The sequence below is a fragment of the Myodes glareolus genome, chromosome X (assembly GCF_982192425.1).
Source record: "Myodes glareolus chromosome X, mMyoGla1.1, whole genome shotgun sequence".
Taxonomy (NCBI): Eukaryota; Metazoa; Chordata; class Mammalia; order Rodentia; family Cricetidae; genus Myodes; species Myodes glareolus.
Genome location: NC_142053.1, coordinates 1567221 through 1593713, shown reverse-complemented (window position 1 = coordinate 1593713; position 26493 = coordinate 1567221). Strand labels below are relative to the sequence as shown.

The 26493-nt window shown below is 47.9% G+C and overlaps 3 protein-coding genes across 3 annotated transcripts; all 3 read left to right on the top strand.

Moving 5' to 3' along the window:
- The first annotated feature begins 1218 nt into the window (after positions 1–1218).
- Positions 1219–9111, top strand: Atp6ap1 (ATPase H+ transporting accessory protein 1). The gene is made up of 10 exons (XM_048457524.3): positions 1219–1421; positions 1724–1850; positions 4636–4710; positions 4957–5150; positions 5725–5765; positions 6337–6422; positions 6782–7020; positions 7691–7738; positions 7824–8052; positions 8263–9111. The coding sequence occupies exons 1-10, from the start codon at positions 1276–1278 to the stop codon at positions 8470–8472; spliced, it is 1395 nt and encodes a 464-aa protein (XP_048313481.1). The 5' UTR covers positions 1219–1275; the 3' UTR covers positions 8473–9111.
- A 363-nt stretch (positions 9112–9474) lies between these two features.
- Gdi1 (GDP dissociation inhibitor 1) lies at positions 9475–16510 on the top strand. Its single transcript, XM_048457545.3, has 12 exons — positions 9475–9595; positions 9687–9807; positions 10953–11060; positions 11213–11312; positions 11471–11605; positions 12028–12226; positions 12475–12606; positions 13735–13834; positions 14683–14854; positions 15119–15263; positions 15366–15420; positions 15515–16510. The coding sequence occupies exons 2-12, from the start codon at positions 9763–9765 to the stop codon at positions 15665–15667; spliced, it is 1344 nt and encodes a 447-aa protein (XP_048313502.1). The 5' UTR covers positions 9475–9595; positions 9687–9762; the 3' UTR covers positions 15668–16510.
- A 1354-nt stretch (positions 16511–17864) lies between these two features.
- On the top strand, positions 17865–24965 carry Fam50a (family with sequence similarity 50 member A). The gene is made up of 13 exons (XM_048457599.3): positions 17865–18088; positions 19295–19379; positions 19482–19581; positions 20071–20216; positions 22460–22536; positions 22652–22718; positions 23064–23125; positions 23291–23367; positions 23711–23765; positions 23952–24000; positions 24083–24153; positions 24283–24393; positions 24775–24965. The coding sequence occupies exons 1-13, from the start codon at positions 17978–17980 to the stop codon at positions 24781–24783; spliced, it is 1020 nt and encodes a 339-aa protein (XP_048313556.1). The 5' UTR covers positions 17865–17977; the 3' UTR covers positions 24784–24965.
- The last annotated feature ends 1528 nt before the right edge of the window (positions 24966–26493 follow it).

Below are 26493 nucleotides of genomic sequence, written 5' to 3'. Positions count from 1 at the left end.
TTATAAACTGATTATATGTGCAAAGACCCTGTCTGTTTCCAGCCGGGCGATGGTGACGCATGCCTTTAATCCCAGCACTCAGGAGAAGAGAGAGGCAGGAGGATCTCTGTGAGCTTAAGGCCATCCTGGTCTACGGAGTGAGTTCTAGGATAGCCAGGCACATAGAGAAACCTTGTCTTGAAAAACAAACGAACAAAAATGTCCCTGTTTCCAAATTAAGACGCATTTACAGTGTCTTTAGGGGTTGTGACCCACAGGTGAAGAACCACCTAGATTAATCACATATGTTTGGAGAATTCAAGATTTGGTTATACTCTTCCTTTCTTTTTTATTTTTCTTTCTTTTTCTTTTTGTAGTACTGTGGGAATGAATTTAGTGTTTGTAAAGGTAATCAACAGACCAAGAAATAACAATGGCTCAGAAATAAAGCATGTTTGGTGGCTCACAGTTGTAATCCTAGCACTTGAAAAGTTGAGGTTTGTATAGTGGATTTTGTTCATACCTCAATCCTGTTTCAAAAAACAACATAAAAGTCATTTCATTTGTGCTGGTGACTTCCATTTTCTGACTCTAGCTGTCAGTCCTTCTCAGTCAAATCACAAAGAAGAATAATCCTCCCACAAGGAGTCTCCCCTAGTTTATAGTGGATCGCCCTTGCTAAAGTTGGCAAGTGTTGCTAAGTAAAAAGAAACAGTGTTCTCTGCTCTCATCGTGTTGCCCGCTTTTTAGTGGCAAATGACACTGACATTGTTACTTAATGTCCTTCAGACCGGGTTACCGCCTGGGTTTTCCCTTCCTTTTTGAAGCTGCAACTGTTCTATTTTCTAGATCCTCCTCCAACCTGCCCATTTTAAGTGCTGGCTGTTCTCTGATGGTACGGTGAGCCCTCTTCTTATTCTAAGTGTTGCAGCTTTTCATCTGTACCAGGCAGAGGGTCTGTCTTTAGAAAAAGATCCAGTTTTGCGATTTTTAAGACGAAAACAGAAAAAGAAAAGTATTAGAAAAAGGGGCTCTATAGAATCACCCCGCCCAGCAGAGCCAGGTAGCAGGCGGTAGCGCTCGGTTCTGCCTTCTTTCTCTCATAGAGCGTGCGCGACTGGAGATACGTACAACCAACCAGTGAGAAGGAGTGGTCATGAGTGCCATGATCTTGGCCCAATCACAGGAGAGTATGGGAGAAGGCCCCGCCCAGATATATGGGGCGGGGCTCGGGTGGAGGTGACGGTCATCTGATCTGCAGCGTCCTCGGAGGCCCAGGCACTGAAGGCTAAGGGTATGATGGCGGCAACAGTGGTGTCTCGGATGCGAATGGGAACACGGCGGCTCCCAGTCCTGTGGCTACCTCTGTCGTTGCTGGTGGTGGTGGCGGCGGCAGTGGCCACTGAGCAGCAGGTGCCACTGGTACTGTGGTCGAGTGACCGGTGAGCGGGTCGGGCCAGGTCGGGTCGGACTGGGCCAGGCCGAGTTGAGTCGGGCCAGGTGGGGTTCATGAGGATGGTACTGTGCGCTGCAGGGGATGAGCCGCCCTCGCTGAACTCCAGAGCTGTCCTTGGCCGGGGGCTTCGAGGCCCAGATGGAGTCTGTCTCTTATTCAGGGGCTTGCTCCATGACGACCAGTGTTGAGCTCTCAGCTTCCTCCACCCACGTGAAGCTGGGCGCCCATGGGCTTAGGATCTCAAGCCTCGCAATCACATCTGACAGTTTATCTTCTGTCCGTTTCTAGGGACCTGTGGACTCCTGTGGCCGACACACATGAGGGCCATATCACCAGCGATATGCAGCTTTCTACCTACTTAGACCCTGCCCTGGAGCTGGGCCCCCGCAATGTACTGCTGTTCCTGCAAGACAAGGTGAGCCTGCCCCAGTCTGTTTTTGTCATCGGGAAGCAGACCCCGCCCCACCCCCACTGCTGGTTCCCCAAGTGTGGTGACCTTGTCCCACATGTAAGCAGGTGTGGCAGATTTTCTGAAGATTTGTAGAATATGCTTCAGTGGGAACAGGAGACCCATGGACATGGCAATGACTTGATTTAGGAAGCAAGGAGTCAAACATCAGATACCTATCTAGTACTAAGCATTATTTTCTGGTGTCTCAGCATGGGGGGGGATTTTCACTCAGTTTTACAGATAAGAAGATTCACTTTGGGGAAAAATCAGTGACTTGCCCAATAACTAATTGTTGGTAGAATTGTAAATTTTTTTTTTTTTTGATTTTTCGAGACAGGGTTTCTCTGTAGCTTTGGAGCCTGTCCTGGAAGCCTAGCTCTGTAGACCAGGCTGACCTCGAACTCACAGAGATCCGCTAGCTTCTGCCTCCCGAGTGCTGGAATTAAAGGCATGCGCCACCACCGCCCAGTTTAGAATTGTAATTTTTAACTGTTACAATTGTAGTAAGAATAACTGGAGAATGACTCTTTATTTAGCCATATATACTGTGCTCAACTGAAATCATTTTCTTGATTTAACCACCAATGAAAGTAATGTTGAAGAGGTAAATTGAGTTGCTGAAGGTCCAGATTTGGAGATAGTATAACACAATGCTTCCAGCTTGGGGGTATCAGACCTATTCCCCAGTTTTGTGCTGAGCCAGCATTCTATTTTGCTTTCACTCCAGGTGTGTGCACCCAGAGAAGGAGTATGGACTATGAGAAGGTTCTAGTGCAGTATAAAATTATTGTTCAGAAGGATGTCAAGTCTCTGCTTGTCCCTTCCTCTTTAGTGGCCTGGCTGGCTCATTTTGTTTGTGGCCTCCCTCTGTTGTTGTGTCTGCTGATGGTGGTGATTATGTTAGTCAATAGTCCTTTCGAAAGGTGGTAAATAACACGGAAGACTGGAACTCAGTCCTACCACTTGTTTCAGCCTTGGGGCACGTGGAATAATCTTTGTAAACCACAGTTTCTACAGGTGTAAAATGAAGATAATCACCTGCCACAGTCTCCCAATCTTAGGGTATTTCCTTCTTTTGCCAATAATAGAGTGCTTAGTATGTGTTAGGAAGTAGACATTCTTGTGAAGGCAAGTGGTTAAAAGCTAAATTGGAGCCTAGTGGCAGTGGTACATGCACACCTTTAATCCCATCACTTGATAGGCAGAGGCAGGTGACTCTCACTGAGTTCAAGGCCAGCCTGGTCTACAGCTAAAAAAAGATGAGCTAAGTTGGTACACGATGTGATGTCAGTCCTTTAGTCTATAGAAGGAAGCAGGCTAAGGCAACACAATAAGGAAGGACACTGTTTTACATAACACTGTTGTCAGGGAGGGTCTCAGGAGGTAATGTCTTGTTAGCAGGACTTGAGGAGGGACATTATGGCAGGAAAATGGCAGGTGTAAAGGCCCTCGGCATGGGAGTGCTCTTAGTAAGTTCAAGGGAGTGCTTGTGTGACCAGAGCCTAGTGACTGAAAGGGTCCTGGGTACGAGATGGTCTGCTAGGTCACCTAGAGATGGAGCCACTAGAGGAAAGGTTAGTGGTAGTTCTGAGTACAACAAAACCTTGCATATGTAATACAAAGTATAAGAGAGTAAAAAAGAGGAGGAGGCTAGGAAAGGAGGCTAGGCTTATGTATACTAAACACAATGAGTTTAGGAACTGGTTAAGATTCCCTCTGGCCCTAACTGGAAAAAGCCAGAGGAAGCTAGCTGGCTGTTGAAAGGAGGAGGGCTAAGATACTTACAGACTTTAGAGGGAAGGCATGAGATCGGAGTTACTGGGGTCCTGGGAGCTCAGCAGTCCCAGTTTCCTCCATTGTGTTTCATTATTTTCCTCTCTCCTAACTCCCACCAAAAATGGTGGGGCAAGGACTTCTTCCCCTTAAAAGGATCCTATCCAGACTAAACATGGAAGTTCTCCTTTGCTCTGACTTCTACTTCCCTCTTAGGAGGCATGCAATAAATGTTCTTTGCTGTCCTCTTCCTCTTCCCCAGCTTCCCTTCCCAGTTCTTGCTAGCTGACTCTTGCTTTGTACTTTATCATAAGTCAACTGTCTGTAGATCTCCCAACCCTATGACTACCTTCAAAGTCTTGTCACCCTGCCCTCAGAGTACTGGGGAGGAAAGAGTGAGCTTTCCGCTCACCCCCACCACAAGTGCTGGTGGTTAACTCTCCTCCCTCTATGCCAAATCTAACTTGTAATGTTTTTTAGCCCTGAGAATCCTCGCCCCTGCATCCCCCTGGTGTGGGAGAATTGTCTGTATTCTGTCAATCATATTTTAATAAAATGCTGATTGGCCAGGCAGGCAGTATAGGCAGGAAAGCCAGACAGGAAGTAGGGGTGGAGCAATGAGAACAGGAGAATTCTGGGAAGCAGGGAAGTTCCTCTGCGACTCCTGGGCAGACCACCGAAGAGGCAACATGTAAGCTGTCACATTGAGAAAGGTACTGAGCCCGTGTGGCTAACATAGATAAGAATAATGGGTTAAGATAAGTCATAAGAATTAATAAGTAGCCTGACCTAATGGGCCAATCAGTTTATAACCTTATGGAGTCTTGTGTGTGATTTTCTTTGTTGCTTGCCGGCTGTTGGGGTACTGGGCGGGACAGAAACCCCAACAAGCCGGCCTTCATGTTACATCCCCCCACAATTTTAGTCTTTGTTCCTTGCCCAGCCTCCTAGGATATCTCTTCTGCTTCCCTTTTAGCTAAGCATTGAGGATTTCACAGCATACGGTGGTGTGTTTGGAAATAAGCAGGACAGTGCCTTTTCTAACCTGGAGGTAAGAGTCTGCTCACAGCTCCAACTAAGAGGACAGACAATAATACATTCTATACTCTCTCCCAGAGAGAGGACCAGAGGCTTTGAGGGTAGAGGGCCTGGGATCTGAGTGTCAGATGTGAGACATTTACTTTATAACCTGTTGCAAGATCTCTGTGGGGTGTGGCTTTCCAGGCAAGGTTTTTAGAGGTTATTAGGCCCATTGTTCTCTGACTTACTTTGCCTTTCTCCTCTCCCCTAACATCAGAATGCCCTGGATTTGGCCCCCTCCTCACTGGTGCTTCCTGCTGTGGACTGGTATGCAATCAGCACACTGACCACCTACCTTCAGGAGAAGCTTGGGGCTAGTCCCCTGCATGTGGATCTAGCTACCCTAAAGGAACTGAAGCTCAATGCCAGTCTCCCTGCCCTGCTACTCATTCGTCTGCCCTACACAGCCAGGTACAGCCTGGGTGGCACAGCCTCTAGCCTTGCACTTCAAGAGATGGGTAAAGTCCTAGACTGTGAGCTTTGGGGAGAGTTGAGCCAAATATTCCTCCACCATATGTTCACCATCTTTAGACTGTTCCAGAAAGTTCCTTGTATGCTCAGAAGAGACAGGAAGAACTTCCTGTCAGGCTGTGACTTACAAGTATCCACCATTGAGTTATGCCTATTAGACCTCCAGAAATGAGGCAGACATGGCCCTTACTTGTAGAAAAACCTCTTCACCCATTAAGGCCCTCGTTATAGAACTGTGGACAGGGGCTGTACCTGCAAAATGGGGAAAGGGAAATGGGATTCCAGGTAGGGACACTGAAGCAAATAGAAGTACAGGGGCTAGCTGCTACTGCTGAGCTGGGCCTTTTCATGGCTGTCAGGGCAGGAGCTGAAGTACACAGGCTTGGTGAGTGGGGCTAGCAGGGAAGGAGATGCTGGAAGGGCTGAGAGAAAGGTAGTGAGCTACACTGAACTGCTCCAGGCAAGCTTGAGTGAAGAGCCACCTGCAGGCCTCTTGCTTTCTTCTTATCCATAGCTCCGGTCTGATGGCGCCCAGGGAGGTCCTCACAGGCAACGGTGAGTGTGGTCCCAGAGGACTTATTTCCTCATCTTGCCTTTGGGCCAGGAAGATAGAACTGGTTTCTCTTCACTACAAGGGTGGCCCCATTTCTCAGAGCAGCTAACATCTGAGTAGGGACACAGTGGCTTCTGTAGTCAGCTTCATCTGACAGAGGTGCCTTATCACCCCCTGTGTAAGAACCCTGGAACCTAGTTTCTGCACAGGTCTAATGATTTGATGGATTTAATAGACCAGTAACATTATGCAAAGCAATTAGGAGGACTTGTCTTTGTTGTAAAGGACAGTCTATCTGCATGGAAAGGGAGTTGGGTAGATACGGAGTTGTCTATATCACTATATGTTTTGTTTCACTTAAGGTTGGGCTTGTCATTAGAGTCAATGATTAAGGCCAGATGTCCCCAGAGAGACTGGCAGAGTGGGTAGGAGGAGAAATATCTTGTTTTAGGGATTTTCAGTGGAAACTAACAGCACTGATTTTATCAAGGTCTAGAAGGTCTCTAAAGAGAAAGTGGGGAGTAGTTAAGCATACCTGGTGACTTGGCTATATGTTCTCCTGTCACTCTTCAGATGAGGTCATTGGACAGGTACTGAGCACACTCAAGTCTGAAGATGTCCCTTACACCGCGGCTCTTACTGCAGTCCGCCCTTCTAGAGTATGTACTGTTCTAGCAGGGGCCCTGGGGCATGGGGTTGTGAGGTTATTGGTGAGTGTGCCTGGAGATGGAAGGGTATGTCATAGGCAGGGCCTCCCAGGAGTCCTCAACTTGGGGGATTAGTGGACAAAGGATTGCTTCCTCTATCCACAGGGCCTTTTTTCCATCTCACTTGTGAACCACTTGGGCAGTGTTCATGCACACTTGCTGCAAGTGATCATAAGTTCAGGGAGATGGAATATCAGGGTTAGGGACTTTCAGATGGTGTACAGGGTACCCGGTTGGGAGGGAGACCATTATAGTGGATTAGGCTTTGTTTTTAGGACTGTTGAGAGAATGCTTGTTGAATGTTTCTGCAGGTGGCCCGTGATGTACCCATGGTGGCTGGGACTCTAGGTCGCCAGCTGCTTCAGACTCAGGTGGCAGCACCTATGATCCATCCTCCCGTGAGTTACAATGACACTGCTCCAAGGATCCTGTTCTGGGCACAAAACTTCTCTGTGGCATACAAAGACGAGTGGAAAGACTTGACTTCCCTCACATTTGGTGTGGAGAATCTTAACTTGACTGGCTCCTTCTGGAACGACTCCTTTGCCATGTAAGGGTACTAGGCAGGGGAGAAAGGACTGTTATCATACATGGCCTTCTTGCCACTGTGAGCCCAGTACAGGGTAAGATTGTAGGATCAGGTGTACATGTGTTGAGATTGAAGAAGGTCTTTGTGTGGTATGTTCACCAAGGAGTTGGTGAAAGTATCACAGAACGATGTTGCTGGGAGGTTACTGGAGAGGGAGCCTCTCACAAGTTTTGCTTTCCCATGCTTTTTAGGCCTTGGTTGATGGGTTCTGGGTTATTATCATCACACAGTCCCTTGGGACCCTGGCCCTTCTTTGAGCTCAACCCCTGGGATTGCACATGAGCAAAAAGCAGACCAACTGCCAAAAGCCAGTTCTAGGCCTCCTACCCCTGAAACTTCAGCAGGCAGCTAAATGCCCTTTAAGAAGTGGCTGAAAGGGGTCCAGGGGACTCAGGATAACTGGTTGAAGGAATTGTAAGCCGTAGATGTTAGACCTAGGTCCTGACCCTCCAACTGCTCCTGATTTGGTTATGACTGGAGCCTTAGTTTTCCCATCTGCTAAATGGGGACACTGTATTGGCAGGTGATTATAAGGATGAAACTAGGGCAGCTTATGTTGGAACTAATTTGAGGAGGACCTTGCTTAAGGTCCTTCTAGGGTCTGACAGCATCTCTCTATCTTGTCCTGCAGACTTTCACTGACCTATGAACCACTCTTTGGTGCAACAGTGACATTTAAGTAAGTTCTAGTGACTGAAGTATGTTTGGGCTGGTGTGTCCATTCTTTTCCGTTCATCTGATATCTCTGCTACTCTTACCTCCAGATTCATTCTGGCTAGTCGCTTTTACCCAGTGTCTGCCCGATACTGGTTTACCATGGAACGACTTGAAATCCACAGCAATGGTTCTGTTGCCCATTTCAATGTTTCCCAAGTCACAGGACCCAGCATTTATTCTTTCCACTGTGAGTATGTCAGCAGTCTGAGCAAGAAAGGCAATCTCCTTGTGACCAACGTGCCCTCACTCTGGCAGATGACTCTTCACGACTTCCAGGTATTGGAAGGGGGATGGGCTCCAAGCTGGTGTCAGTAGGGGGAGGGAAGAAGAGCTCAGAAAATCTCAGTATGGCTTGATGATGTAGCTGAGAGCTCCATCCTTGTACTATCTCTGAAGGTATAGACTGTTCACTGATTCTAGAACCCCAGCTCTTGCTGTCTGTAGGAACTTGTAATCCCTTCTGATCCATGTCTATGTGTCTCCTAGATTCAGGCCTTCAATGTGACGGGTGAGCAGTTCTCCTATGCTAGCGACTGTGCTGGCTTCTTCTCCCCAGGCATCTGGATGGGGCTGCTCACCACCCTCTTCATGCTTTTCATCTTCACCTATGGCCTGCACATGATACTCAGCCTCAAGACCATGGATCGCTTTGATGACCACAAGGGCCCCACTATCACTTTGACACAGATTGTGTGACCTGTGCCAGAAAGGAATTGAGGGAGTGTTGGTGTCTAGGTTGTCATCTTGGCACAGTGGGTGGAAGGGTTTGTGCTCTTCCCATTATATCATGAACCCTACACTACCCTCAGCCTGTTTTACTTCCTCTTCAACCTGCTTAGGAACTTCCCTGGAGCTATCCCCCATCTCTTCCAACGAAGTGTATATATATTCTTCATAGATATTAGGCAAATCTTCCAGGTTGCACCATCATGAGGGGAAGGGACATTAATTCTAGGGTTCCTTTTCCTTCTTTCCCCCTTATTTATTCTTGCCCCTTGGCTACTATCCCTTGCTGTTTATATGCTTTTGTGTAGTTAAATGCTCACTCCCAAAACTTTATGGAGCTTCCATCAACAGCAATGAACTTGAGGTTTCTTGAGTTTGAGAGGTGTGAATACTACTTAACTGTCTGTCCAGCTTGGGTATTGTTTTTTGGGTGATATGTTAAGAATGAGCCGTACACTGGGGTTTATTTCTATGGCCAGAGAAGGGACTGGTGAGCAGTAATGCTCACTGGGTTTCTGACTTGTTCCCACTAGGATTACCTGTCAAGAGGCGGGGATGGGGCTGCTCTGTTGTTTCCTTCATAATAAAATAAAGACGTGTTGCCATGTGTTGGGCTTTGGCTTCGTGTCACTCATTTCTGACAGTAGATTTGTTCCTGACCCAGGGGAATAAGTTCCCAGGTGTGGGCCTGTCAGGCGGGAGGTGAGACTGGAAAGGTGGGAGAATCTTCAGTAAGCTGATAGTCTAACTCTAACGAGTTAGGGTAGAGGCCTGTATTTCTCCTGGCCTTGGGAGGAGTTCTGACGGTGGCAGCTCTCCCAATGAGATACTGGCAGCAGCAGGGCCTTGCGGCTTCTCCCAGGGGAGCGGGACGGGAGCGCGCTGGGCGGGACGGGGCGGGGCGCGCGCGGCTCCCGCGCATGGATCCTTTGCGGGCGCAGCACCTGCAACGGGCCCGCCCCGCCCCGCCCCGCCCCGCCCCGTATTTCTCTGGACTCGTAAAGATTGTCGTTGTACCCGGAGTCGTGCTGGTGCTGGGTCTCAGGCGCCGGAAACCCTTCCAGAAAACAAGCGGGGGAAAAAAGTGATTTCGGTAGGGCGTGGTAGGGCCCGAAGAGGGAGAGGGACTCTTTGACGCGGCGGAGGGATAGGGAGACGACTGATAGCCGCCATCTTTGGTTCAGTGCGGTGGCAACGGCAGCGACTGCTGTGGTGAAGGAGGAGGAGGAGCCGAGCGGGCGCTGATACCAAGACCTGACCATGGACGAGGAATACGATGTGATTGTGCTGGGGACAGGTCTTACCGTAAGTGCCATCTCCGGCGCTCATAGCCATGCATCCTGCCTTTCCCATTCCCCGTGGTGATGCAGAGCTCTGGCCACCCGACTCATTCTCCCATCATTGCGGTCCTGTCTCCTCCTGTCCTGGCAAAGTCAGCCCCGCGCCCACCCCTCTACCTCACCCTATGATGTCGACTCTACTGCGCTGTCATGTTCTCAAGTCCCCGTAGAGGGCCCCCTTTCAGCCTGTACCCCCGTACCCTAGTCCTTAAACCCGGACCCCTCTCATTTTCCTTATTTGTGTCACCGAGATGGAAAACTTCCCCCTCCCCCTACTGGACCAGTTGCACCCAGCTCCCATCCATCGTCCGCACTCATCACTTGCTTAGCATCCTTGATTAGCATCCCTCACCATTTTGTGGTGATCACACTAGGACATGGAGTATGAAGGTTTGGGTATGGGGGCTTTCCAAGGATGGGCTCTCATCCGGCTTTTCTGCCTTTTGGGAGGGGATGGAGAAACCCAAGGAATGTTCTAGAAGCAACAGCAGTGGGGGAATAGTTAGCACATTCCCTCTACCCCAACCCGGTTTTTCATGGAGATCTCAGGCTGAATGTATCCTCGGCCTTTGTCCTTGGGCTAGTGACAGTGATGGTGAGGGTGGGGTGTTTGTCTTCCCCGCTTCCTCTAAATCTTGTTGGTTTGCATCTTGAATCTGGACCAGTAGATAGGGCCAGAAGGGTCAGGGGTTACTGTCCTTTGATGGAGGAGCAGCTCAGGGTGGGGTCTGGGATTTCAAGGTCTGGCCTTCCCTTTCAAAGACCCTTTGAACTGGTTCTTCTCCAGATTCGTTGTCTTATCTTTTGTGGGCTCAAAGCAGGTAGATACTTTCTTGACTTGTTGGTGGTAGAAGACTGTCCTTGGGTCTGGTGGAAGCTCTGCCTCCCTAAGTCTACTTTAATGCTCTAGTAGTTCACCGTTTTGCCCAGCAGGGTTATAAAGGAGACATCACATGAAACCATCTTCCCTCTCCCCAGTGTTAGGCGTTACAAAAGCCAGGGCTTTACATTGTGAAATTTGTGGCGGGTTTGTGTCAGGCACAAATCAGGGATGCAGGTCAGAAGGCAAATAAATGGGCGTGTAGCTGTCAATGCCACCCCCTTCCCTAGGAATGCATCCTGTCTGGCATCATGTCTGTGAATGGAAAGAAGGTGCTGCACATGGACCGGAACCCCTACTATGGGGGTGAGAGCTCTTCCATCACACCCCTGGAGGAGGTAAGGCTTCTTGGAGCTAGGCTTAGACCCAGACCCCTTGTTAGTTTCTCACATAGGTGCATGGGGTAAAGTAATTTCCAGGTCCTGGGCAGGAGAGTGGGAGAGGGATAGGTGGTCCTTGACATTTTTTTTTCTTCCTATTCTACTTTCAGCTATATAAGCGCTTTCAGTTGCTGGAAGGGCCCCCTGAGTCAATGGGCCGTGGCCGAGACTGGAATGTTGACTTGATCCCAAAATTCCTCATGGCCAATGGTGAGCGAGATTAAGAAGATGTTGTATATGGTTGACTGGGGTGTAGTGGTGATTGGGAAGACCAGAGGGAAGGGTTAAGCTCCAGAAAAAGGTCAGTCAAACAACTGACAGCTTTTGAAGGAAGCCCCACTGATGTCCCTTCTTCTCTCTGGACACAGGTCAACTAGTAAAGATGCTACTGTATACAGAAGTGACTCGTTATCTGGACTTCAAGGTGGTAGAGGGAAGCTTTGTATACAAGGGAGGCAAGATCTACAAAGTACCATCCACTGAGACTGAGGCCTTGGCTTCTAGTGAGTATGAATCTTCTTAACCAGAGAATAAGGGGACAGGAGGAGGCAGACTATTCTCAAGATTCGCAAAAGGCTCCCATTTGCCTAAGCCTAATCTTAGCTCCACATAGTACCAGAGGCCCCTTGCTTTATAGTACCTTTATTGGACAGTACTATCTATCCTGGCAAATTGCCAGAAAGGAAGCTCATAGAGGAGGATTTCTTTTTGTCAGAGGGCCTACCTGATCCCCATAACATCCCCAAGTGGAGCTGGGAGGGCCTCTTTCTACAAACAGAAAAACTGAGACTGAGAAGGGTGGGGCAGGGTTACATGACTGAGCTCTGGTGGGAGCCAGGATACCAACTTTCTTGGCCTGTTTTGGTGGAAAGAGGAGTTTTATGCCCCAGTAATACAAAGGGTCTTCTCAATACCCTTCCTTCAGATCTGATGGGCATGTTTGAAAAACGACGCTTCCGAAAATTCTTGGTGTTTGTGGCAAACTTTGATGAGAATGACCCCAAAACCTTTGAGGGTGTCGACCCCCAGACTACCAGCATGCGCGATGTCTACCGGAAGTTTGATCTGGGCCAAGATGTCATTGATTTCACTGGCCACGCCTTGGCGCTCTACCGCACTGATGAGTGAGGAAAGCTCGCTGGTGGCAGGAACCCCTTTGTCTGGCTTGCATCTTACCTTCCCCATACCTGCCTATTGTATCCACTGCTCACCCTGCATATCCCTTTTACAAGCTCACCTGTTAATTTCCATCCCTCTCTTCCATTTGACCCATACCTTTGCAGGTCACAAAGGGTGGTGGGAAGGCTGAATGTTGTTGTCTTTGAAGGTGAGCAGGGGGGCTGCTGTCAAAGCATCTTCTCTTGTTCCCCAGCTACCTAGATCAGCCCTGTCTTGAGACTATTAACCGCATCAAGTTGTACAGTGAGTCTTTGGCCCGGTATGGCAAGAGCCCATATTTGTACCCACTCTATGGCTTGGGTGAGCTGCCCCAGGGCTTTGCAAGGTGAGGACCTGTTTTTTTTTTCTCCCAACTGGCATTAATGTATAATACTAAGGCCAATAAGCCAGGTGGTAGTGCAAGCCTCCCAACATTTGGGAGGCAGAGGCAGGTGAATCTCTGTGAGTTCTAGGATAGCCAGGGCTGCTACACAGAGAAACCCTGTCTCAAAACACCAAAATAAAATGAAATAAATAAGAGACTAAGGCCAAGAATGGAAATTATCTCCTTGAGCATTTTTGTGACATCTCCTACTTTCCCATCTAATCTTCATATACATTGTTCCATCCTTAGGTAATGAGGGCACAGCCCTAGTACATTAAAGTGCAGAGTAAAGTCTGGAGAGTTGGCTCAGGTTATAAGAGCACTTGTTTTGTTTTGGTTTTGGTTTTTTGAGACAGGGTTTCTCTGTAGCTTTAGAGCTTGTTCTGGAACTCACTCTGTAGAACAGGCTGACCTCAAACTCACAGAGGTCTGCCTGTCTCTCCTCCCAAGTGCTGAGATTAAAGGCGTGTGCCACCACCAAAAAGCACTTATTTTTACAGAGGGCCCAGGTTCAATTCTGACCCACATGGTAGCTCACAACTGTCCATAACTCCAGTTTTAGGGAATCTAACACCCTCATTTGACTTCCATAGGCACCAAGAATTCACGTGGTATACAGACATGAGTAAATATAATACATACACATAAAATAGTGACTATAAAAAATTATTTTAAAAGTAAATGAAATATGAAGTAAAGGAGAAGATCGCCATTAACATATTTTCCCCAACTCCTGGTAGCACGAGTACTAATTCTAGGACCCCAGAACCTTGAGGTTCGGCTTTCTTGCAAGCTGGCTCTTTTCCAGAGTCCTTTATTCTGAATTCCTGGGCTCTTTCTTTGTGGAGCTACTCCTTTATGCTATGCTCACTGGCCCTTTGCAAAATAGAATATTCTGGATGGAAACTCCAGAGAGGAAGGAGTATGCCAAGATGGGCCCCAAGTTCATAGGAAGGACACCTGAAATGGTTGGAGCTAAATATTGCCTATGTGGGCAGTTTTCTCTACTCACTGGTAAGGTGGGAATAGTACAGTAGATTTGGTCCCCATTCTGCTGAGAAAACTTCCCCATCATTTTCCTTACTACAGATTGAGTGCCATCTATGGGGGAACATATATGCTGAACAAACCTGTGGATGACATCATCATGGAGAATGGCAAGGTGGTGGGTGTGAAATCTGAGGGAGAGGTAATTATGCCTTGTGCATTTGTTACTGCGGTTTAGTTAAGGTTTAGTCTTCTTTAGGGCTATGTTCATAGGGAGCCTTAATGCTGATAAGTTTGCTGTTGCTTAACCCTGAGAGCCTCATAGCTAGGAACTGGGTGATCAATAAAAATCTACATAGCTATTCCTGTTGGCAGAAAGTATCCTTCAAATTGCTAGGTAAGGTGGTACGTGCCTGTAATTCCAGTACTAGGGAGGCAGAGGCAGATGGATTTAAATCAAGGTGTAATCTTCAGAAGTCACATGCTGTGTCTTGTCCTGAAAGCATTCTTTTGGAAAGGGTATCATGTATCCCAGGCTGACTTCAAATAGTCTATATCGCTGAGAATGAACTCTTAATCCTTGCACTTCCACCTTCTTCATGCTGGGATTACAGGTGTGTGTCAACATACCTGGTTTATGCAGTGCTAGAAATCTAATCTAAGGTTTAATGCATGACAGGCAAGCATTTTACCAACTGAGACATGCCCCCGTCCAAGAAAGCATCCTTCAGCCTGGTATGGTGGTGCATGAGCACTGAGGTGGCAAAAGGAGGAAGATCCTGAGTTTGAGACCAGTTTGGGCCAAATAGACTCAAACAAAAACCCCATCAACAGCAAAAAAAGTGTTTGTGATCATTGTGTTTCAGCAGTAGGGTCACCACCTAGCCCTGTATGTGAGGGCTCACCTCTCTGAGCTTCAAGAAAGGGGCTATATGCACAGGAGGGGTGGTGATGACAACTCAGCTGCCTGGCTTGACTTTTGACTTGGCTTACTACTATACAGGGCAAGGGGTAATCTGACAGGTGTAAAGTCTTCTGGTGCCTTCACAGGTGGCGCGCTGCAAGCAGCTGATCTGTGACCCTAGCTACATCCCAGACCGTGTACGGAAGGCTGGCCAGGTTATTCGCATCATCTGTATCCTCAGCCACCCCATCAAGAACACCAATGATGCCAATTCCTGTCAAATTATCATCCCTCAGAACCAGGTCAACAGGAAGTCAGGTAGGCCAAGCCATGAGGGGCTACCTTCTGTTGCTATGCCTCTATTTTCACAGGAAGTCTTGGGGCTTCTTGTGACATTTTATTATGGAATATACCTGGGATTGGATGGCCTTCCCTTCTTTATGAGAGCGACAGTTTAAATGCTGCCTGCATGTTGGTCTGGGGAGGGGCAGGTGGACCAGATTCCTGTCCATTGTCTAAGAACTACCTTTTTGTGTGGTCATTTCCCCTGGCATATGTTAACTGAGCGCTTCTTGTGGTCAGACATCTATGTGTGCATGATCTCCTATGCGCACAACGTGGCAGCACAGGGCAAATACATCGCCATTGCCAGCACCACCGTGGAAACTGCAGAACCGGAGAAGGAAGTTGAGCCTGCATTGGAGCTGTTGGAACCCATTGACCAGAAGTGAGGGGCTGAGCCAAACTGGGCAGGCTGGGTTGAAGACCAGGAATGGACAAGGCCTACTGTGAAACTTTAATCTACCTCTGTTTTCCATTTGCCCTGCAGGTTTGTGGCTATAAGTGATTTGTATGAACCCATTGATGATGGTTCCGAGAGTCAGGTAAGAAACCTGTCTCAGTCAGCCCTGCCTCTTGATGCCCATCCAAGATCCTCTGTCTGACTTCTCTGAGCCCTGGGTCTTTGCCTATTTACAGGTGTTTTGTTCCTGCTCCTATGATGCCACCACACACTTTGAGACCACCTGCAATGACATCAAAGATATCTACAAACGCATGGCTGGGTCTGCCTTTGATTTTGAGAACATGAAGCGCAAACAGAATGATGTCTTTGGAGAGGCTGATCAGTGATTGCTGACTCCCCTCCTTCAGCCCCTACTACCCTCTCCCCAACCTGTATGTCCTTCTCTGGGGCAGGGAAGATGGTATGGCTGGGCACATCCCTGTTTCCAGCATCTTCTGCTTCCCCCACTGCATTCCGATCACCCACCTTATTGATTTGATTCACTGACCAAATCCTTAACCTTAGCGATAGTTTGGGAGATGGGGGTTGGATAGTATCCTCTTTCTTGGCCTACCCTTGTTCTAGGAAAAGAGGATTCCTGTGTGTGTGTGTGTGTGTGTGTGTGTGTGTGTGTGTGTGTGTGTGTGTATGTACACCCTAATTCTGCTGTTTGGGAAGGAGTAGAGGAAAAACTGACTCTGCCCCCACTGTTCTTACTCCCAATGTAGTGGCCTTTGTCTCCTCCCCCAACACTTATGTGTTGGAGAGAAGGGACCCCTCCCAGCACAAAATTGCATTCCTTCTCCCCCTTATAATTTATTCTAATTTATTAACAATAGCCTACCTGTCCCTCAGCCTTTCTGTGCAGCCTGGGGCTGTAGAGTGAGCTGCCCTGGCCTCTCCCAGCCCTGGCAAAGTCTGGGTTGGGTGAAGGTTTAGGTGTGGCCTCCTTTGGGAGTTGATCTATTTTTAATTTCTTGTCTTTGTGTTGTGTTCTCTGATAAAAAGCAAATGTGAGCAAAGCAGAAGGAGGTGGGAAAGTGGATCCAAACCCCAGTATGCCCTGCCCCATATCTTTTCCTTTAGTGGTGGGAAAACCTTATCTTGCAAAGTGAATGTGTTCCCTTCCTCAATCTCTAGTGTATTTCACAGAAAACAAAAACCTCCCAATAAAACTGTTGAAACCTGAATCTGGATCTTTAGGTTCTTTGCTCAAAGTTTGTTTGGTTGTTTTGCAGGAATGCAGCAGTTTAGCTTCGGGAATTAGGATTGTATCCTCAAGGGTGAAGTAGGTCGATCAACAACTGGTGTTGTGTCATCTTTGCACTTGTGGCTTCTTATCTTTTTGATATCTTGAGACAGGTTTTCTCTGTATAACAGCTCTGGCTGTCCTGGAACTCAGTATGTAAGCCAGGTTGGCCTTGAACTCTGCCTACCTCTGCCTTCTGAGTGCTGGGTTTAAAGGTGTGTGCCACCACTGCCCAGCTGCAGTAGTGGTTTCTAAGTCATAGAGAAGGCATCTAGGTATGGAGACTTTGGGTTCAAGGCTATTCTGGGCTCTCTGAGGCAGGGAAGCACGGGTGAGATGACTCAATGGATTAAGGCACTTTCCAGGCAACCTTGAATTTGATCTTCGGAGCCCAGCTCCATAATATGATCTCTGCACCTGTTCCATGACGTATGCACACACACACACACACACACACACACACACATATATACAAATTTAACATTTTATGTGTATGGGTGTTTTCCTTAGACAAATGTGCACCACTTGCATGTCTGCTGTCTGCAAAGGCAGGTAGAGGGAGTTGGATCTCCAAGAACTGGAGTTACAATCTGTTGTGAGCTGCTATGTGGTTGCTGGGGATTGAACCTGGGTCCTCTGGAAGTACCTCTCCTCTAGTACCCATCACTGCCTGAGCCATCTCTTCAGTCTCACACACAAATTTTCAAGAGGGGATTAGGAGCCAGCTTCAGTCCTAGGGAAGCAAAGGGACCTATTTAGCCTTGGATGATAACAAAAAATCCAAGTCACTAAGAGGTGGGGGCAGGCAGAGCTCTGTGAATTTGAGGCCAGCCTGGTGGTCTATAGAGTAAGTTCCAGGACAGCTGAGGTAACACAGAGAACTTTTGTCTCAGGAAAAAAAAAACCCAAGCTACAAAATAAGTGTCAGTCTGTGACAAAGTAGGGGAAATAGCCTCAGAGTTATGAGGACACCTGACCATAAGACAGCTCAAATAGCTCTAAGAACCAACTCAGGGAAGCGTTGCGCTCAGTGTTGGGGCCAACAGGAGAGACTATAAGGAGACTGTAGGTCTAGTTTAAGACAACAGTTAACTTTGAGGGCATGCAAGAAACTAGGGGACACAGCTCTGTCACAAAAGAGCGAGCAGAACTTGTCGTTTATCAAAACACGGTTAGGGAAGGAACTAGCCCAGCCTCCTGTTGGGCGGGGCGAGGTGTGATCACGTGCCAGAGTCACAGGGGCGTAAGGCAGGGCCGGCGTTCGTACGTTCCCTGGTGGGTGACGTCATAGTCAGCTGACTAAACCGCCGTCGCCAGGACTCCTTCAAGCAGAAGTCTCTACCGCCACGGTCGTTGTCGTCGCTGCCGCTCGTCGCCGTCGCTGCTACTACCGCCATAGCCAGCCACTATGGCTCAGTATAAGGGCGCTGCAAGCGAGGCGGGCCGCGCCATGCACCTAATGAAGAAAAGGGAGAAACAGCGTGAGCAAATGGAGCAGATGAAGCAGAGGATCGCAGAGGTGTGGGCCAGGCCCGGGCGCCTCAGAGCACGCGCTTCGCGCGGGCCCCCTGGCGTTCTCATGCTGCTTGGCTCTGGGAGACCCCTAGGCGGGCTAGGAGAGCCCAGAGGGCGGGCCCCGCACCGGGGGCGGGACTTGGTTGTGCATCTCTGACTGGGATTGGAAGCCAGCTGAGACAGTGTAATCTGTAAAGTGGGCTCAGTGTTGGGCTGTGTCAGAGATTGAGACCACTAGCTTGTGAAAACTTCAGCAGGAGGGATCCACAGTTTTGGCATTGATGTTTGTGAGACTTGAGCACAGAGTTTCCTAGTTCATGTTCCCAGCCTTCCAAAACATACAGGGAAGAGCTCATTTCCTGTGGAGAGGCACAGGAGTATGCCCCTGAAGCTCATTCCAGAGCCTTTAGCATCCCAGAGTACTAATGTGTCCCTCAGGGCTCTTCAGTGAATGGCCGCTGGATTCAGGGTCGTGGTACTGAGGAGACCTTGGCTTAATCCTTTGGGCAAGACTCCTGACAAGAGCAGGGCATTAGCTCTCCAGGTGAGAACAGGCCCTATCTAGGGAAGTGAGAAACCAAACCCAAGAACCAGGCATCAGATGGAGGTATCATCAACCCTCAGTCATGCTTGGATTGGCACGTAGTTCTCTAGTTCTGACCTCATTGCCTCAGTGGCAGCTGGAAGTATACTTCTGCTGGCCATTCATTTGGAGGTCCTGGTCAGAGAGGGACCTAAACGGTACCTATTAAGATAGGACTGGACTGAAGAACAGTGACCTGGATAGCTGCTGACAGCATACTGGGCCAAAAAGAAGGAAAATTGTCACAGGGATCCCTCATTTTCTTGTTTATTCTTTCCTGAAATCTCATGGTTTGGGTCTCAGGATCTTCAACTTAAAGGCTGGGTAAGAAAAAAGGCCAAAGGTGAGTATGGTAGTGGCTGTAGGGTACTGAGGCAGTGCTGATGCCCAGCTGGAGACCTGAAGGGGCCAGAGCAGCTTAGGGATGCCAGGGAAAGGATCACCTTTGGCTACTTTAGCCTTCCTAGCTTCATGGACCCTTCCACTCAGAAAAGGAAGGGTGTGTGTGTGTGTGTTTTTAAGATTATATTATAGTGTGTCTGGGTACCGATCTGGGACCCACAGCTACTCTTTCACTTCTACAGTGGAGTGGTGGATGGCCTTCACTGATGTGTCCCTCCCCTGCAGGAGAATATAATGAAATCCAACATTGATAAGAAGTTTTCTGCCCACTATGACGCTGTGGAAGCAGAGCTCAAGTCCAGTACTGTGGGTAAGCAAGACATGGTTGTGCCACCTTCTTCCAGACCCAGGAGCTACTCCTTCACTGGCCCTGGATGACCAGCCTTTCCTCCCTTATCTCCTTGCCTCACAGGTCTCGTAACCCTGAATGACATGAAGGCCAAACAGGAGGCACTGGTGAAGGAGAGAGAGAAGCAGCTGGCAAAAAAGGAACAGTCAAAGGAGTTGCAGCTGTGGGTCCCCCATCCTCTCTAAGCAGCCCTCCCCTTATAGTAAAGCTAGTGCTTGGGAATTCCTGGGGTGGGTCAGGCTGTTCCCATCCCCATTCCACAGGGAGACCCCATTTTCTGCCTTGGGAGCAGTTGTGGTATCTATTGAGCTCCACGCTGGTTCTCACTTTCCAGGTTTATCTTTCTTTCTGTTCCTCTGTAAAGGTGGTGAGTCCTTTCTGAGCCCTTTCTTTTTACTGGGTGCCTGAACATCCTGCATTGTCCCCATTCCTCTCTGTCCCATGACCCCTGTGTCCTTTATGCTTGGTGTGTCATAATCAGAGCCCTGCCCTTGAGCTTGAAGTAAACTAGGGCAAATAGAATCCCTCTGGGGTGCTGGGGAGATCCAGCCTGTGCTAAGTGGACCCCTTGCTAGGCACACAGTGGCTCTGGGTCAGAGAAGGGGCCTCAGGGCAGGAACATGGGGCATGATGGCCATCCATGCCTTGGTAGGAAGCTAGAGAAGCTGCGAGAGAAGGAGCGCAAGAAGGAGGCCAAGCGGAAGATCTCTAGCCTGTCCTTCACCTTGGAGGAAGAAGAGGAGGGAGGTGAAGAGGAGGAAGAGGTGGCCATGTATGAGGAGGAACTGGAGAGGGAAGGTGAGGGCACTGCCAGCCAGAGCTCTGTCCTGGCATTTGGGCTAACATTTGGGCCGGCAAAGGAAGAAGCACACTCATTTTTTAGCCCTGGTCACCTACTGGGCTTGTGGTTCCCAGTTTCACACAGGGTAAGAGAAAACAGAACTAAGGCAGCACCATGGTTTTAAAGCTAAAGTGCAGAGGTACTGGCAGCAGGAGACTGAGTCAGAGCAAGGCCAGTCAGTAGTCCCTGTACAGGAGTCCCATGTGTGGGAAGTTACCAGAGGACTAGTGCCTGGTCTAAAAGATCCAGAAGCTGTCCTTTGGGGCACACAGGATAAACCGAGGGAAGAAGATAGCCTGCTGAAACTTTCTGAAATAATGGGAATGTTTGTAACTACATTGCCAGGTATTGTGCGGTTTTTTTGTTTGTTTGTTTGTTTGTTTGATTTGGTATGGTTTTGGTTTTCCAAAATAGAGTTCTTGCTGTCTGGAACTCACTTTGTAGACAAGACTGGCCTTGAACTCACAGCAATTCACCTGCCTCTGCCTCCCTGAGTACTGGCATTAAAGTGTGTGCCATGCCTGGCCACTGCCAGGTATTGTAACTGCTCACCATAGGTGACCACAGGGCATTGGTAGTGATTGGTGAATTTGATCTTATATCTTCTGAAATCCAGTGCCTCTAATGTACAGCCCTATGTATGTATATCTGTTCTGTGCCTGGCCAGGCTACACAGTCAGTATGGACTCCGGACACTCAGGAATGCTGCTTTTTAGAGCCCAGGGGAAATTACTAGATCCATGTGTGAGAGAAAGAATCATGGGGAATAGTTGGGTTGGGTATGAAGGATGAGTATTTCATTAGTTGCAGAGATGGGAGGAGGTAGGACAAATAGATAATGAAGTGAAACAGTTGGACTGAAATAACAGGACAAAGGATGCATTTGAGGACTTGGATTAAGTTAGGTAATAGTTGTTATCTTAGTCATGTAGGTCCCCCTTCTTGTGGTTGTTTCCTGCCACTGTAATTTCTTAAAATTTCTTTTATTGAGACAGGGTCTCATGTAGCTAAGGCTGGCCTTGAACTCCCAATCCTCTTGATTTTCCTCAATGCTAAGATTATAAGTGTGTACTACCACACTGGGCCCTTCCACTTTAGTTTAGTAGTACATTTAACCCAACTGTATCTGAAATAATACCATTAGATAGCTTGTTGAGCTAGATACACATTCAGTAGTGCTCAGGGCTCTAGGTGGCAAGTAGTGTTTGATTAATTTTGAGACAGGGTCTTACGTAGCTCAGTCTGGCCTTGATAGTCGTCTTGCCTCTACCTTAGGAGCAATTCTAGATTGCACAGGCTAGTGGAAAGGTTGTCAACCTCACTGTGTATTAGTGGGATCTTTTTCTTTCAGATAGTCTTACTGTATATCCTAGGCTGGCCTCTAAATTTCAGTGCTGTTGCCTCAGCCTTCTGAGTGCTAGGATTACAGGTGTGTGCCACTACTCCGAGTTCACTGGGACTTTTGAAAAGCACTGGTGGTGGGTTTTCCCTTTCCATCATTTTGAGGTCTTAGCAATAGGAACTGGACACCCAGCTCCCTGGCATCTATGATTATTTTTTTTAGTTTATGCTTGTTATTTATTTAGGTTAGTAGTTCTGTTTTATTCCCTTTGTTTTTATTTATTTATTTTAGGGTTTTTTGAAACAAGGTTTTTCTGTGTAATAGCCCTAGAAGTTCTAGAACTTGCTTTGTAGATCAGGCTAGCCTTAAACTCCCAAAGATCTGCCTTCCTTTGCCTCCCGAGTGCTGGGATTAAAGGTGTGTGCCACCATCACATGAATGATTATTTTTAAGACAAGGTTTAACTGTAGTTGTGGTATGTCTAGCACTCACTGTGTACACCAAGCTGGACTTAAACTCTGATCTACATGCCTCTCCTCTTGAGAGTGCTGGGATTAAAGGTGTGTGCCACCATGGCTGGCTCAGTCAGTAGTTCTTAAAACATGTTCCAGTGACCTGGGAGACCTTACAGACAGGTCCACGGAGATCAAAACCATTTTTAGTATAGGCATGGTGCCACATGCCTTTAATCCCAGCACTCAGGAGACAGAGGTAGGAAGATCTCTGAGTTTGAGCCCAGTCTGGTCTACATATGAGAGTTCCAGGTCACTCAGCGTTACATAAATGTGACTGTCTAAAAACAAACCACAGAATTGTTTTCTGAAAAATGGTAAGATGTTCTTTGTCTCATTGCTCTAGAGATCACCACAAAGAAAAGGAAATTGGGGAAGAACCCTGATGTAGATACGAGCTTCTTGCCTGACCGGGACAGGGAGGTAAAAACTGCCTGGCTCTGGTGTTGACTTTGGTATTGATCAGGAAGTTGATCTTGGTGGAGACTCTTGACCAGGGAGCGGCCCTGAACCTCATCCTTTGTCCATTTCCTCTCAGGAGGAAGAGAATCGGCTTCGGGAAGAGCTGCGTCAGGAATGGGAAGCCAAGCAGGAGAAAATCAAGAGTGAGTACTATATAGTATAGTATAGGTACAGTTGTTTAGGTCTGTTATCTCAGCACTCAAGAGCTTAAGGCAAGAGGATCTGAAGTTTAAGGTCATCTTTCGCTACATAGCTAGTTTGAAGCCAGTCTTGGCTACATGAGACCCAGTCTCGAAAAGTCAAAAACAAAACAGACACAAAAACAATTACTTCTAGTAGAGTTGAATATGTGTGATCTAGAGTTGGGCCAGTGAAAGAACAGGGCTAAGACCCAAGCAGTTCTCTTGCAAATATTCACCTTGGCTATGTAGCCCAAGGGAACTCTGGGCACTTGGGTCTCTAGACCAAGAGGCAACTCTTCTTTGTAGGTGAAGAGATTGAAATCACCTTTAGTTACTGGGATGGCTCTGGACACCGGCGCACAGTTAAGGTAAGCAATGGAAGGGCTCCTTTGTCTTGAGTTCAATAGAAAGCAACTGACAGTCTTGGCTTTGGAAACCTCTGTGGATAGCAGGGTGGATCTTTGTCTTCTTGGAGGTATTTCTTTGGGCTGTTGTCTTTCCTTCCCAACTCACTGGTATACTTGCTTCTGCAGATGAAAAAGGGCAACACCATGCAGCAGTTCCTGCAGAAAGCACTCGAGATCTTGCGCAAAGACTTCAGTGAGCTCAGGTGAGCAAACTATGCACTGTGTGTGCCTGTGTTATGCACCTGAAGAGCCTGCCTCCCCAGCCAGAGTATCAGACAACCATGCTGACTGCTCCACTGCTGGGAAGATGCTGTGCTGAGCAGTGTGCTCCTCAAAGAGGAGAGTTGTGCTCTTTTTTTCTTAACTTCTGCTGTAGAGAGCTTAGGTGAGAGAGCCCTGCCTTAGTGATATAGTCCAGAAGTGGAGGACACTGGGACTCCTATCCCAGGTTCACTAAACTACACAGCTTCCCTTAAACATTAAGGATTAAAAGTATTGTGGCAACTCATTGACTTCCAGGTATTCATCCTCTCCAATCTCTCTCAGGTCAGCAGGGGTGGAGCAGCTCATGTATATCAAGGAGGACCTAATCATCCCCCACGTGAGTTCCTTCAACCCTGAGTCATGCACACTGTTTCATAGGAGAGTCACTATACTGTTGTGCACTCTTCCAGGGCTAGTAGGCACAGTGGTGCCTGCTCCCACCCTGCAGGTAGGAGTGTGGGGAGTAGTGGGTGAGAGACCTAGATGGATCATCAAGCTTGCCTTTCCCACCCTCTGCTCTTAGCATCACAGCTTCTACGATTTCATCGTCACCAAAGCACGAGGGAAGAGTGGTGAGTGATTCTAGCTTAGCTTGCTCTAATATGTTGGGAAAGGCAGTAGTATGGCCTTGGGATTACTGCTTCTCCCCTCCAGGGCCACTCTTCAACTTCGATGTTCATGATGATGTACGACTGCTCAGTGATGCCACTGTGGAGAAGGATGAGGTATGATAGTGCCAGGTTACAGGGCAGGCAAAGACTCCCTGAGCCTGACATTGGGGTTATCCTTGGGGAGAAGTCACAGGAAGGCAAGGTCAGGAAGGATGGCCCTGAATCACAGCCTTCATTCCCCAGTCACATGCAGGCAAAGTGGTGCTGAGGAGCTGGTATGAGAAGAACAAGCACATCTTTCCTGCCAGTCGCTGGGAGCCCTATGACCCAGAGAAGAAATGGGACAAGTACACGGTGAGAAGGCAGGGAAGACAGGGAGGAAGCTTAGGTCCTGGGAAGCCACTTCTTGGTGTCCCATTGCTGGTTCTGGGCAATTCAAAGTCAGGGGATGGGAGTCATCTCAGCTTTTAGTGATCTGCAACCATCCTGCCAGGAAACCAGAGATAACTAATCTGACATAGTGGAACATACCTGTAATCTCTCCACAGGGGAGATTGAGGCAAGAGGAGCACCAAGTTCCCAGATACTCTAGGCTACATAGTGAGACCATTATAACACACAAAGAGAGAGAGAAAGAAAGAGGAGGAGGAGAATCTGAAGTGACATGCTAGCCTGCCCCTATTTATTTCCTGGCTTCCATTCCTTGTTTCATGTGTCCCCATTTTTTCACACCAGATCCGGTGAGCATCCAGAAGTGGGCATGACCTTCACTTTCCCCAGAGTGTCCCCCATGTCTTCAGGGCTCCAGGTGCCTAGATTCCCTGGGATCATGCCAAAGCACTCTGGGAGGATGTTAGTTGCTATTCTCTGGCCCCAATATTGTCATTACTGTTTTTCTCTTTTACAATAAAAAAGTGCACAATGGAGCTGGAGTGCCTACATTATAAGAACCTGTGCTTTATTTTTAGAGTGTGAGTGTGTGTGCGCGCGTGCATGTGCATGCACGCCAGAAGGCAACCTGGGTATCATTCTGTTCCCGTCTTTCTTTTTTATTTTATTTATTTTTTTTGGAGATGGCATCTCTCACTGGCTTGGAACTTGCCAAGTACACTAGGCTAGAAGGTTGGTGAACCCCAACCTGTCTATCTCTCCAGGGTTGAAATTGCACATGAATACCATCAGTTTTGGGCTTTAAAAAAATATGGATTCTGGGGATTAAACTCATAATCTTATGTTTGCAAGGCAAAACTTTACCAGCTGAGCTATCTCTCCAGCTCTAAAACATTTTTGTTGAGATAACATGTAATATTTTGGTTATTTTACCATGTGTGTGGTTCACACCTAGAATCCTAGCACTGGGAAAGTAGAAGCAGAGGAATAATGAGTTTTGAGATTAGCCTGGGTTGCACAGCAAGTACCAGGCCAGCCTGAGCTACAGAGTACGATCCTGTGTCACTCTCTTTCACAGACCACACCAAAAGATTCTTCTTTTTACCCATTCATTTTATTTATTTCTTTAGACAGATTCTCTCTATATAGCCATAGCTATCCTAAGAACTCACTATGCAGACCAGGCTGGCGTCAAAGTCAGAGATCCATCTGTCTCTGCCTCTCAAGCGCTGAGATTAAAAGCATGTGCAACCATATCACCCATTTTAAACCATATATTTGAGTGAATAAATTAGTTTATTCACAATGCATGAAAACATTCCCTCCATATCCTTCAAGATCATTTGCATCACTCCAAGGACTTCTGGGTTTTTAACAGATTCCTCATATCTCCAGGCCTAGACCTTGACAACCTTTAAGCTTTCTGCAGTTTGGCCCCTTTGGACCTTTCCTTTCCTGGAAACAGAAAGGGATATCATGGGAACAAATCTGAGAGGAAAAGGAGGGGCTTTCTAAGGGAAGACCCAGCTGTTGCCATGGCCCAGTCCTCCCTTCCCCAGGACACTTAGCTGTTGTCCTTGAATGTGGGGACATATCCTCAGGCTTGGCCAGGGCTCTGGAGTGAAAAGGGAGTACTTCCTTAAGCCTTCCCAGGTCCTTGTGTCCTCTTAGCTGCTAAGGGTGCCTCGAAGTAACTGTTCCCTTGCCACATCTGTGCCTACCCTGCTGAGTCTGCATGGGGATTGGTCACTTTTACAGCAGTGGGGCAGGATCCATCTGGGGGTGGGCAGTGCTTCAACCTCCAGTACCAGTGGCTCTGCCTTCTCAATGGCCAGCTCTCTCAGTTTCTCTTGGGTAAGCTGAGACATAGTGAGTGGTCTGGCTTGGAGGCTGAGATTTCCTTTGTTTGAGGCCAGATGTTTGTCTGCACCATGGAGAGCACCTTGCCTCTCTGGCAAGCATGATGGTACTTTGTAGAGAACTTTGCTATGATTGACTCTGTTCCTATAGTAGAGACATCTGAGATCAGATTGAGGAGGGAAGAGAGTAGAGCAGGTCAGGATA